Genomic DNA, 13,756 nt, shown 5'->3' on the forward strand with positions numbered 1-13,756 from the left:
GCTCACCAACGGGTGACCTCAGTGGAAGAGGAGTTTAATAACCAAGTGGATAGAATGACCCATTCTGTCAACACCACTCAGCCTCTTTCCCCAGCCACCTCTGTCATCGCCCAATGGGCCCATGAACAAAGTGGCCATGTGGCAGGAACGGAGGTTATGCATTGGCTCAGCAACATGGACTTCCACTCACCAAGGCTGACCTGGCTACAGCCACCACTGCTGAGTGCCCAATTTGCCAGCAGCAGAGACCAACACTGAGCCCTCAATATGTCACCATTCCTCAGGGTGATCAGCCAGCTACCTGGTGGCGGGTTGATGATATTGGACCTCTTCCATCATGGAAAAGGCAGAGGTTTGTCCTCACTGGAATAGACACTCACTCCAGATATGGGTTTGCCTCTCCTGCATACAATGCTTCTGCCAAAACTACTGTGGACTCACGGAATGCCTTATCCACCGTCATGGTATTCCACATAGCATTGCCTCTGATCAAGGCACTCACTTTCCAGCTAAAGAAGTGTAGCATGGGCTCATGCTCATGGAATTCACTGGTCTTACCATGTTTCCCATCATCCTGAAGCAGCTGGATTGATAGAACGGTGGAATGGCCTTTTGAAGTCACAATTACAATATGAACTCGGTGACAATATTTTGCAGGGCTGGGGCAAAGTTCTCTGGAAGGCCATGTATGCTCTGAATCAGCATCCAATATATGGTACTGTTTCTCCCATAGCCGGGATTCACAGGTCCAGGAATCAAGCAGATGGAAGTGGCACCACCCACCATCACCCCTAGTGATCCACTAGCAAAATTTTTGCTTCTTGATCCCAGGACATTACGTTCTGCTGGCCTAGAGATCTTAGTTCCAGAGAGAGGAATGCTGCCACCAGGAGACACGACGATTCCACTAAACTGGAAGTTAAAATTGCCACCGGGACACTTTGAGCTCCTCCTACCTTTAAGTCAACAGGCTAAGCCAACAGTGTTGGCTGGAGTGAATGACCCAGACTATCAAGATGAAACCAGTCTGCTACTCCACAATGGAGGTAAGGAAGAGTACGCACGGAATACAGGAGATCCATTAGGGCATCTCTGAGTATTACCATGCCCTGTGATTTAGATCAATGGGAAACTATAACAGCCCAATTCAGGCAGGACTACAAATGACCCGGACACTTCAGGAATGAAGGTTTGTGTCACTCCACCAGGAAAAAAACACGACTTGCTGAGGTGCCTGCTGAAGGCAAAGGGAATACAGAATGGGTAGTAGAAGGTGGTCATCAAAACCGGCTATGACCACGTGACCAGCTGCAGCAATGAGGACTGTGTCATGAGTATTTCCTCCTTCTTTTGTTGAAAACATGTTTGTGCATGTATACACTTGTACTAAGAACATATCTTCATTTTATTTCCTTTTCCTTTATCATGTGACATAAGATTTATTGTCTACATATCAGCATTTAAGTATTGTTAACTTTATGTAATAGTATTTGGGTTAGAGATCGGTATGTTTCTGGTTATATGGAGGATAGTTGTGGCCAGGCATGGTGGCTCACACCTGTAATCTCAGCACTTCGAGAAGTCAAGGTGGGTGGATCACCTGAAGCTGGGAGTTTGAGACCAGCCTGACCAACATGGAGAAACCCCACCTCTACTAAAAATACAAAATTAGCTGGGCATGGTGGCACATGCCTGTAATCCCAGCTACTCGAGAGGCTGAGGCAGGAGAGTCGCTTGAACCCAGGAGGTGGAGGTTGTGGTGAGCTGAGATTGCGCCATTGCACTCCAGCCTGGGCAACAAGAGTGAAACTCCATCTCAAAAAAAAAAAAAAAAAAAAAAAAATTTTAACTTTTCCTTGCTCCTCAGCTTGCAGACAGCCTATTGTAGGACCTTGTGATCATGCAAGTTAATACTTAATAAACTCCCCTTTGTGTGTGTATATATATTATATATATATAAAATATATATATATATCCTATTAGTTCTATCCCTCTAAGAGAATCCTGACTAATACAGCAAAATTCTCCATTTCTAAGCCTATAGGTTAGATCATGGCCCAAATAAAGCCAGTAAGTATCCACCCCATTTCTCTGGCTCTGCTGATTTGTTCAGAGATGAGAATACAGTCAAGCCTATGGATTCAGAGTGAATCTCAGATCTAAACAATCTTACTCTGCCGCTATAGACTAGAATAGGGGAGACTGCTGGGGCCATATTGTCTCCACATAGAACATAAAAGTGAAGGCATCCTAAAGAAGAGAAGGGCTGAGAGATAAGAGACTAAATCACAATATGAACAGAGCCCCTAGATCCAACCATACCTGAAGCACCTGAAGCCCACACAGCCTATGGACCTTTTAGTTATATGTGTCAATAAATTACCTCTATATTAAAAAAAAAACAAAAACACTTAGGTTGGGTTACCTGTCACTTGTAACCAACCATGAATCCCAGTCACCGTCACCACCATGCAGTGATGAAGAGCTGCTTATTTTTCAATCAACAAAATGATTTTGGGGGCAGTTTTTCTTGGACACTTGCCTTCCTAGTCAGTTAAGCAGGAGAACCATCCATAAATCCAAAGACTGCGTCCAAATCCAGAGACTTCAGTTCCTGCCTGGGTGATGCCAAGCCCAGCCAGTCCTGCAGCTCTGGAGGGCAACAAGTAGAATTCTTTGTCTTTTGCCATCTACATCCTGAGTAGCTGAAGGTTCACAGTGCTGGACACAAAGTGAGTGCTCAAAAATGTTAATTGCTATCTATTCAAAACTATTGTGTGTGTGCTAGCCCCATGCCAGGCACAGGGATGAGCAAGACTGACGTAGTCACTGCCTTCATGGAACTGATATTAGAGGAATGAGGCATGAAACAAATTCTCATATAAGTACACATATACCTGCACATTGTGCTAAATGCTTCTAAAGAAAAGTATAGATATGAGAAAAGGTATAACTGATCTAACTTAGAATATCAGCAATGCTTTCCCAAGGAAACAATAATTCGGACAGAAGTGATAATAATGAGTGGGCGTCCATTAGCCTAAGAGTTCATGTCAAGAGAGAGCATAGTTCATTGAAGGAATTCATGTGACAGGGCAGAGAGAGAAAAATGAAGCTAGAGAGAGCACAGGAGCCAGCCGGGGTCTGGTGTGACACATTAAGGATCTGGGCTGTAGACTATGAACCGTGGGAGATCGTGGTAGAATCTTACCTTAATTGGGGTGGAGAGCCAGATTTTCACTTTGGGAAGATTACATCAATGGATTGGATTTGGGTCAAAGTGCATACAGGACGATCCATTTGGAAACTATTGCATAGTTTGGACCAGGGTGGTGATGATGGAGGAAGAGATGAAAAAAAGTGGAAGGACAGAGGTCACAGTCTACATCCCACGAACCAAATCTGGCCCTCCGCCTGTTATTGTAAGTCAAGTTCTATTGAAACACAGCCACATCCATTTGTTTTGGTATTGCCTCTGGATGCTTTGTGTGTTACAACGGCAGAGTTGAGTAGTTGTCACAGAAATCATACAGCCTGCAAGATTGGAAATATTTACTATCTGGCCTTTTACACAAAAAATGTTGCTGACCCCTGATTTAGAAGCCTCACTCAACACGACATGGAAGATGGGGCATCATGGAAGAGAAGGGTCAAAGTTCACACCTAAATATAGGCTTACCCAGCTGGATAGATGGGCAAGACAGGGCTGCCAGAAGAGGATCAGGCTTGTTGGGGAGGAGGGTAAATCTGATTGAAACAAATCCAACCCCCGCCGCAACCCTACCACTTCATAGAAATGAGGTCAGGCCAAGTTACGTGCAGAAAGAGAGTGCAACCCGGTATCTGAAGGCGTTGAGGTTTTTAGTCTTGCCTCTGATGCACTATGTAACTGCTGGCCAGGAATTTTCCTCTCTTGGAACATCAGTTTTCTCATCCACAGAATGGGGATGCAGGGGCATGGATAAGGAATATGAATGTCTTGTGTACACTGTACGGTTCTATCGCGTAGAGAAATCAGCTGATGTTTTGACATCAGCTGATGCTCAAGAGAGGGGTTACTGAGACAAAGGCAGTAACACTCAGACACAGGTCCCGATGCGGGGAAATGGCATTGCCCACTCTGACAGCACATACCTGACCGAGAATCAGGACTTAACTCCAACAGACACAAATGGCTCTCTTGGTTTCTAATGCCAACCACTTACCTACAAATTTTGTTTGCCACAACTCCTGGTGAGAGCAATCATAACAAAAGGTCTGAGGTTGTCTATTGCATGGTGAACCCAAACTGTTTTTGCTAGGGCAAGAAGTACAAAATGTGTAGGCAGGGACAAGAGAAGACTGATGATAAGAACCCAGAAGTCGCCTCTCATGGAACATACACACCCACACATGCACACACACATACAGCTCATGCCCACATGCTTCAGCAGCCTCCATACACACAAACAGTGTCACCATTTAAACAAAGACACGCTAACTTCCTTTGAACTTCCACCACCTTGTTGCTGAGCACTTGGAATGGCAGCAGAGACTGCTGTCAACCCTCTTGATATAATGGAGAGAGCCATTGGTTGGGCATCAGGAGACTCAGGTTCAAGTCCCAGCTCTATAGCCCTGGGCAAGTCCTTTCTACTCTCTAGCCTCAGTTTCCCCATCTGTAAAACAAGGGGCTGGACTCGGTGATTTCTGAGGCCCTTTCCAGCTCTGACATCTATCCTAGAACAGAGATTAAAAATTGGGAGCCCCCAAACAAAATATAACCCACAAACCCGTGGCGTTATCCAATATGGGCTTATACAGTGTCAAAGGATGTATAATTGGGTGCTAACATTTTTTAAATGGGAGAGTGCTTGTAAAAGTCAGGATCTCCAACTTCTGAACAAATCAAACAATCTGGCAGCGCAGCGCTGGGCCCACATCTCCATGGGGCCACACCTGCTGGGGCTGGAGAGCAACTGTCCCTGCCTCACCTCTTTCTTCTCTCCCCCACCTCAGGCTGCTACACTCTTTTCAGGTACTTCTTAGAACCCAGTAGGTATCTCAGAGAAAAAGCCCTGTTCCAGCTGGCATTTAAGGTGAAACTGAGACTTGGAACAGGTATTGACTTGCCATGATTATACAGATTGGCCCTGGTGCCGCCTTTCCTTATTCTTGTTCGGAAAATGAGGAGGAGGTCTGCGTTGGTTTCCTAGGGCTGCTATAATAATATACCAAAAACTGGTGGCTTAAAACAAGGCGGGTTTGTTCTCTCACTGTTCTAGACGCCAGAAGTCCAAGAGCAAGGGGGCTCTTGATTTTCAAAGCAGGGTTGGTTCTTTCTGGAGGCTCTGAGGACATCATGTCCTCATGCCTCTCTCCCAGCTTCTGGGGGCTCCGGCAATCCTTGGCATTCCTTGGCTTGTAGACACATCGCTCCAATATCTGTCCCTATCTTTACCTGGTGCCATCCTGGTATCTCTGTCCAAATTTCCCTCTTCTTATGAGGACACCAGTCACACTGGACTAGAGCCCATCCTAATGACCTCATTTTAACTTGATCAACCTGCCAACACCCTATTTCCAAATAAGGGCACATTCACAGATATGTGGGGTAGGATTTGGGCACATCTTTTTGAGGCCACAATTCAACCCATGACAAGGCCAAATCTACCTCATTAAACGGGTAGAAATGAACACACAAGAGGTTGAAAACTCCTTTGAAACATAAAGACATTTAATAGATACATCTGCAACGGAATCATGACAATTTGACACACGTGCAGTCCCTTAAGGCCCATTGCTTCCATCCAGGCTTTATCTTCTGTGTCAGTTTCTGGCACATTGAGAGAAATTTACATCTGGAATAACTCCCATCCCATCACAGAGAAGCACGAGGAAGGCTGAGGGCTGGGCTCCTGGCTTCCCGGAAATCCATGGGGCAAGTGTGCAGGGCACAGCAGGACCTTAAGTCTCCTGATCCCACACAGTGGAGTTTTCTATGAAGACATGATATACTAAGAAAGATTCAATGCTACTTATGTAGGCATCCTGCCAAGGACATCTAGCCTGAGTCCAGCCAGAAGGAAATATCGGGCAGACCCAACTGAGAGATGTTCTATAAAGTAACTGACCCCTCCTCTTCCAAGAGGCCAAAGTCATACACAACAACAAAGAAGGCTGAGAAACTGTTCTAGCTTGCATAACTGCTAAACACAATATGTGACCCCAGATTCAATCCTGTACCAGAAAAAAAAAATTGCTCTAAAGGATACTATTGGGGCGATAGATGAAATTGGAATCTGGCGAGATGAAAGTACTGATTCAATGTCAAGTTTCCTGAAATTGGTAACCTACGGGGTTATGTAAGAGAGTATGCAGCCTAGTCCCAAATGGTTCACAAAAATTAGAGAAAGAGAAAGAAAGAAGGAGAGAAAAAAGCAAATGTAGGAAAATGCTAAAAACCAGTGAATCTAAGTAAAGAGGGGCCTCGAAGTTCCCTGTGTTGTTCTTGCAACTTTTCTGTAAATTTGAAATTACTTCAAAATGAAAGCTTTAAAAAAAAACTGTCACATAACCCGAGGATTCTGAAATGCCAGCCTGTAGAACTCCCTGGAGAGCTTGTGAAAACTCAGATTACTGGACCTCTCCCCAGAACTTCTGATTCAATAGGGCTGGAGGGGAAGAGCAAGAATTTGCATTTCTAATAAGCTTCGGGATGCTGCTGCTGCTGGGGATGGTGGTCTGAAACACATTTTGAGAACCCCTGGTAGAACCTGGTTTAAATTGTGGTCATGACCACCAAAATCACTAGGCAGAAAGAGTTAAGCTGGCTGCTTCTGGGAGGCAGGACTGGGGAGGGATAGTGCAAGAGATCAGTGCTTTTCATTAGGAACTGTTCTGTAGCGTTTTGTTTATTTCCAGGTTTATATATTTTAATGCCTGCAAATCATCTACATCCACCTGGCATGTAGCAGGTGGTCAGTACCCATTAAAAAACTGCTGGGACCTGAGTTTCTAAAAGATGCCAGGCAACGTGGTACCTCCTGTGTCTGCTGAGTCCTCAGGGGAAGAGGAGATACCAGCACCTACCCCAGCTCATTTTGGGGGAGCAAAGCCCTTTGGGTAACTCCAATAGGATATCTACTTTCCCCTTGGAATTGGCACCACTGAGTCCGGTCAAACCCAAACTGCTCAAAATATCTTCCAATTCTGGGACAAGACTGTGGTTCAGTCAGCAAACTTCTGTCAAGACATGAGCCTCTCCTCCCTCTCTTCTGGGGGTAATGAACCTTGGCCTTAAGCCTCATTACACCCCATTATATAATCACCCCCATCCTGAGTCTCTTTATAACCCTTCCAGTGGCTTTCTTGGGAGCAGGCAGTTCTGCTCCATCAGTCTTTATTGCTACCTGCTGCCTTCCTCGACAAACCAGGCTTCTGACTCAGCCTCAAGGTACACACAAGGCCAGGCTATCAAATGAGGGTCAGCTCTCTCTTAGCTTGTCCCCAGGACAAAGAGCAGGAGTTGCTTAGAGTTGGGATGAGCTGAGGGGCTGCCGTCTTTCAAGACACCTCATGAAGGACAATATTTCATAAGACCCAGGGCTAGTGGGTACTCCAGCTGGTGTCATTAAGACCAAGATGGGGAAGTTCTGGAACCCATCAGTCACTTGTTCCCCTTGGTAGCTGCTGCCCTGAAGCTGCTGCACCTGGTAGCTGTGTTCTCCCAACCCCAAGCCCCACCCAGAGTTTCCAAAACCAGCATTCTAAGTGAGTCATGGGCAGCTAATAAAGAAACACCCAGAAAACTGCAGGTGGCAAAATTACTATGTCATTCTTCATCTTCTACCAGAGATGTCCAGGATGGATGAGTCGCAGGAGCTTCCTGCAGCTTGTAATTTTGGCTCTGCAACTGCCTGGCCCCTACGGGGATGGCTACAACCTGGGACAACGGATCCCTAGAATAATCACAACAGAGTCGGGTAGAGCAGCAAAAGGCCAGTCAATGCAGGTGCTGCTTCCTAAGTGAGCACAGCACACTGACAAAGAGGCATCCTTTGAGCAAGGCTGTCACCCACAACACGCTCCCCCAGTGATGCAAGGGCATCGGAGAGAAAACTTGAGCATGCTCAGTTCCCTACCTGATGAGCAAGCAAGTTTTAATGAAGATGACATTGCAGTTTCACAACCTAGCATTGCAGAGTGGAAGATTCAAAAGGATGGCAAACTTCACCTCTTTCCTGACCTTGTGACCTTGGGCCAAGTGCTTAAACTCTCTCAGCCCCAGTTTCTTCATCTGTAAAATGGGGATAATAGTATATTATTATAGAGGATAGTGGAGCTTAAATGAAATAATAAAAGTAAACTGCTTTGTGCAATGCCTGGAACATTGTCAACACAATACATGCCGATTGCTATTGTGACCATGGTTTTCATCATTGTTGCAAGCCACTTCATCACGTAACATATGGCAATAGCTCCCAAAGCCACCCTTTATTGAGACTCAGTGCTGTAAGTACCAATCTCCATGCTAGGGAATTTACATGCATTTCTCAGTGTATCCTCACTGCATCGTTGCTGGGTAGAAAATAGACTCAAGAGGTTGATTTGTCCAGTGACTTAACAGCATCCAGTTAATTGCTTTAAACCCGAAGTCACTTCTACCAGCCAGTAATGAATGATGACAATTATTTCTTCCATCTAGGTGGCACTCTTTCATTCTGAAGTCGGCTTTCTTTAGGGGATTTAAGACAGCCTGACCTTCACCAGCTGGGATCAGAGATAGAAAATAAGGAGCTCACAAGCTTGCAGACTGGTGGAGTAAAGATGATCCATTGGTGAAGAGCACCTAACCAAACCACCAGAGCATGGTGGCCCACCCAAACGCAACACAGAGTAAATACAGCAAGGGTGGAGAGATAAGTCCACTGATCTCTATTTCTCTGGGAAGCAGGTTCATTTGAGTCAACATCTCCCATGGTGAACAGAAGCATCTGGTGTCTTTTATATTAGCCCTACCTGAGTGAGGCTGTGAACCCCAAGGGCTGGTGAACCTTGGAGACAGATTCCTCCATCAGCGAAGGCTCCTGCCATTCCCCTCCCTCCCTTTCCTCACTTGCCACTCCCAGGCCAGGGGACTAGGGTAAGCCCCAAGAAGGTGATGTCCTTCTCATGCCCCACTCGAGGTGGCTGGGCACCCTGAGGTTGTGAGGCTCGGCCACACTACAGCCAGACCTGCCTAACGCTGTCCCCAGGCATTACCATCATGGGGGAACAAGATGGCGTGTCACCGCCCTTCACAGTGCAGACCAGAGCCAGAGCCGACAGTGACAAACAGACAGACTGAGCCGGGCATGGATGCAGCCCCAGAGGCCCCCTTGGCTGGGTCAGCAGGAGGAAGGCTGCCACCAGGGCCCAAAAGCAGGGAGTTCTGTTCTGAAATTCACAGTGGCGGGGGAATGGGAAAGATTACAAACAAGGAGGAGCTGGCACCCGGTAGCTGTGTTCTCCCAACCCCAAGCCCCACCCAGAGTCCCCAGAACCAGCATTCTAAGTGGGTCAAAAGATTTGCCTAGGAAATCTCAGTGGGTAGACCTCAGAGTCACTGAAATGGACCCTCAGGGAGTGCATACCCCTGGGGAAACTGAGACCCAGATAGAGAAAGGAACTTGCTGCATTGAAGTGATACAATGCAGGCTAGATTGCATGTGGATTCAGAAGGGACCCCACGGACAAGTTCATGCACCATTCTGAGCCTCAGTTTCTTGATCTGTAACATGGGAATTCTACTACCTGCCTCACAGACTGGGGCGAGTCTTAACTGAAATAGTGCAGCTGACACACCAGGCAGAGACAGAGGCCACACACGCAACGGGCAGCAACACTGAAATTCCAACAGAGAGCATCTCATTTCCCAGACTGGAACCTGCCGCACCACACCAGGCTGCCTCTGTTCCTGTTACTTGTTAGAATCAACAGATAGGGAACTGGTCCCTGGGGTTTCAGCTAATAGTTGGGTTACGCACTCATTTTTCCACTGAGACTCAAATGCTATCTTTCTTCTTTCTGGGAGATCAGAGAGCAACTTCTTTGCACGCAAGAACCAAGACTGTCCAAGAGGCAGTTGTGCTGCTGGTGCCTCATACTGCTGGGAGCTGCCTTTTAATTAAGGACTTTGCTCCTGTCCACAGGCAAGCAGAAAAGCTTTTCCTCTTAGGTGGAGACCAGGGCAGGAACAAAAAGTTAGAAGCCACAATGAATCCTCAAAAACTCTTTGGTAGGGACGGGGGCTCAAATGTTCAAATCCATGGGGGTTTTTTGGGGGGTTTTTGTTTGTTTGTTTTTGTTTTTTCAAAGCAGGAGGGAGATGTTTTTACTCTGGCCAAAACTAAAATGCAGAGCAGTGGTCAAACCCCTGGAGGGGGCCCTGCTGACATTTACTCATAGGATGGCGATGACCAAGGACAGATGGCTGCTAGAGGCAGCCACTCAGAGTCATGCCAAGGCAAATGCCAAGCACCCTTAGGGCCATGGGTAAGTGGGGAGGGGGAGTAAATGCAAGGCATTTAGCCACAGAGGCCCCAAATTAACCATCAGACCACAGGCTGTCAGTGCTTCAAGAATAAAACATCATCATAAAAGCCACCATTTATTATGAACCTACTGTGTGCCAGGAACTGTGCAGAAGGCTTGGCATGCATGAGCTTATCTAATCCTCACAACTATCTACAAGGTGAGCCTCTTAGTGTCCCCATTTTACAGATGAAGAAACAGGTTCAGAGGCTTTGAATTCACTTGAGGTCACGCACAATTGCTTAAAAGTAGAATAACTGGGGTTCAAACCCAGGCATCTGTTCCTGGTCGTGACATCTGCCTCACCTGGCTGTTGCTACACACTGGACATGTCACTATCATGCTTTTCTTCATCCACGCTCATGCAGCCACTCTCTTTGACTACCACGCAGGCCCACCCTCATGAAGGGTGCTCTCTCTGGCAGTGATTTCTCTGGACAAATTAATAAATTGGCTTTCTGGTGTGGACCTGTGAGTCATGGGTGCTATTTTAGTTTGCTCGATTTAGAGCCTGCCTAACCTGGGCACTGAGACAAGGCAGTCTCTGGATTGACCCCTATATGATGTCCACATGGTTTATCAGTCTACACCCTCAGCTGATTCCTACCATGGATGCGCCATATACACCCGTGGGCTATAAACCAAGCTCACCATCCGGGCCCGAGCCTAACCATCTAGCTGGATGTTGGATATTACATGTGCCTTTTTTTTCCAGGCAAGAATTAATAGATCTTGCCAAATTCTCAACATGTAGGAACCCTTATGTGAAAGTAATGAAGACAATCCCACATGTAGAGAAAGGCATTCTGCTGGCTATTTGAGCCGTCATGGTTATCAAATGATGCGTGATGTGTTAGAAATAACCGAATGCAAATCCCAGCTCAAATACTCAACACCTGTGTGACTTTGGGCAAGTTCTTTGACGTCCCTGGGCCTCAGTTTCCCCTTCTGTACAATGGGAATAATCCATCTGCACGAGGGATTGTTGCAAGAACTAAATGGGGCCCTGCCTGTGAGTGATTAGCATGTATCAGTGCTCAGTGAACACGTCTCATCATTTCTCAGAGCAGCAACACAACGTGCACAGCCTGTGGCTGAATTAAGGGCCAAGGGTTATGTCTTCTACATTCTCAGAGCCCTTCCTTTTCTTGAGCAATCAATCAATAAAAGTTGTTGTCTTGGCTGGAGGACTGGCTGGGCTTTATTCAGGGGGGTGGCCCCTCTGACCATGTCTGTGCCTGTTCGGCAAATCGGGCCTCTGGGTGGAGAAGATTAAACACCTTCTGAAACCTCAGCCCTCCATCACCAAAAAGTTCCATTTCTGCTCCAAGTAATAACCACCCTGTCTCCAGCAGAAATTCATAAGAGCAGAGAGTAAACCACCCCAGGCCATGCTCAACCCCATTTGAACCCAAATACATCTTTGAGATGGAAAGGTTATATATGTTGACCTGAGTGGGGAAAAAAATACAAAACTGAATCATAGATGTCTTAGCCACAGCGGCCAAGAAAAGTCCTGTAATCAGGCAGCTGAGAGACAGCGGGGAGGAGGGAGAGAGAGGGCGGGTGCTTCCCTGAATGCCTGCTTGCTTTCCTCTATCTTTCCTTCACACCTGCAGGGGAAAGAACGGGAACCAGGGACCAATGACAACACCCAGTCAACCTCCCCAGCATCAATGATGCCCCCCTCCAAAACCATCCAAATGGATGTGAGTGGCACAGGCAGATGTTGGGGGGGGGGAGCCATGGGCAGAGCATGGGTGAAGCTCTATCAGTGAGCATTTTACAAGCCCTCGAGATAAAGAAAAGAGAGTTTGCACCTGGCGCAGAGGACAGCAGGTGCCGGGGAGAAGGAGGTGGCGCGGCCGGCGTCCCCAGTGCAGCCCGGCGGGGGACTTACTTGCAGAGAAGTTGGCCTCGGTGTGCACAGGAGGGGTGGAAGGCAGGAAAGGCGCGTGTCCCACAAAGAAGGAGCGGAGGGAGCGCTCGGACAGCAGCGGGGAGCGCTGCTGAGAGGGGATGTTCTCGCAGCTGCCTACGCTGCTGTGGATCTTGAGGTTCAAGGGTTTGCTCTTCTTCTTGGCTCTGAAAGGGAGACAGAAAAAGAGGAAAAGGAAATATATCCATAGGTGCGCAAAGTTACAGCAGGGAGGCCCAGACTTGTGTTTCCCATGAGGGATCCAAAAACCCACAGGGAGAAATTAGAAGAGCCACAGGCTTTTAGGTAGAGACACAAGGCTGGGCAACAAGGGTTTGCCCTCTCACCCCTAGGTCCCTCTGAGCAGCTCATTCTGCCATGGAGCACAAGCAAACACTTCAGCCATTCTTTATCGCCCAGCTCCCTAGAGAAGCTCCAGAGAGCCAGGGTCAAGTTCAGCTTCCAACTCCAATCCCACAACTTTTGCCTAAACATCTTGAGTCCCCAGAGCTCCAAGCCCCCAACCTGTGGCCAAGCTGCCCTTTGGCCATTTGACAAAAAGAGCAAATCCCAGGCTGTCCTCAAGTGAGTCCAGATCTGTGTCAAGGTGGCATTCACCATCTACATGCTTCATCCCCAAATCCACTGCCCTTCCTCCAGGGAACAATGATCAGTGCATTTCTGTAGATGTTAAGCCTGACGACTTTCAAGAGATCTAAGTAGACTAAGCCTTCGGTAGGATCCCAGTGCCTCTTCTGGAAATGCTTCCTCTTGCTCAGAACTTCTAGTGCTGGGCTCCTTCTTCTCAGCCCACCCACGGCTCTGTCTGGCTCTTGGTCCAGTGCCTGCCAGGAGTCTCAGACGGTGCCCACCTTAGGAGTTCAGGAGGGAGGGTGCTCCCCCAGATCATAGGCTGGATCTGATGGGGTGCCTCATAGGCAGCTGCCAGAGATCAGAAGAGTGATATAGACGAGGGACCCTAGGTGCCCCCACCCTTCATCGCTGTGCCCACCATAGCAGCATTGCTGGAGGAGAGCAGGTGCAGCTTGTAGGAATTACACTATTCTGGGGTCACACTCCCCAGATTCAAATAACTAGTCTCACCAACCCTGGGTGAGTCCATTACACTTCTCAAGCCTCAGTTCTCTTGCCTACAAAAGAGTCCTCCTTTGGAGAATTGTGGAGTGAATTTAAAAATGCCCATAAGTGACTCAATACAAAGTAGAAACGTGAATTATTATTATTATTATATTATGGAGATCTGTCTGATAGTTCCTTCAGAAG

At 47.3% G+C, this 13,756-nt stretch overlaps 1 protein-coding gene across 1 annotated transcript in view; it reads right to left on the minus strand.

The window, feature by feature from the left end:
* Positions 1-13,756, minus strand: part of KSR2 (kinase suppressor of ras 2) — a 494,911-nt gene that overhangs the window by 184,167 nt on the left and 296,988 nt on the right. The window contains exon 5 of the mRNA XM_025402906.1: positions 12,455-12,639. Within this exon, the coding sequence (XP_025258691.1) occupies positions 12,455-12,639 (185 nt within the window). The remainder of the gene's footprint in view (positions 1-12,454; positions 12,640-13,756) is intronic.

Source organism: Theropithecus gelada, chromosome 11 (assembly GCF_003255815.1).
Source record: "Theropithecus gelada isolate Dixy chromosome 11, Tgel_1.0, whole genome shotgun sequence".
Classification (NCBI taxonomy): Eukaryota; Metazoa; Chordata; class Mammalia; order Primates; family Cercopithecidae; genus Theropithecus; species Theropithecus gelada.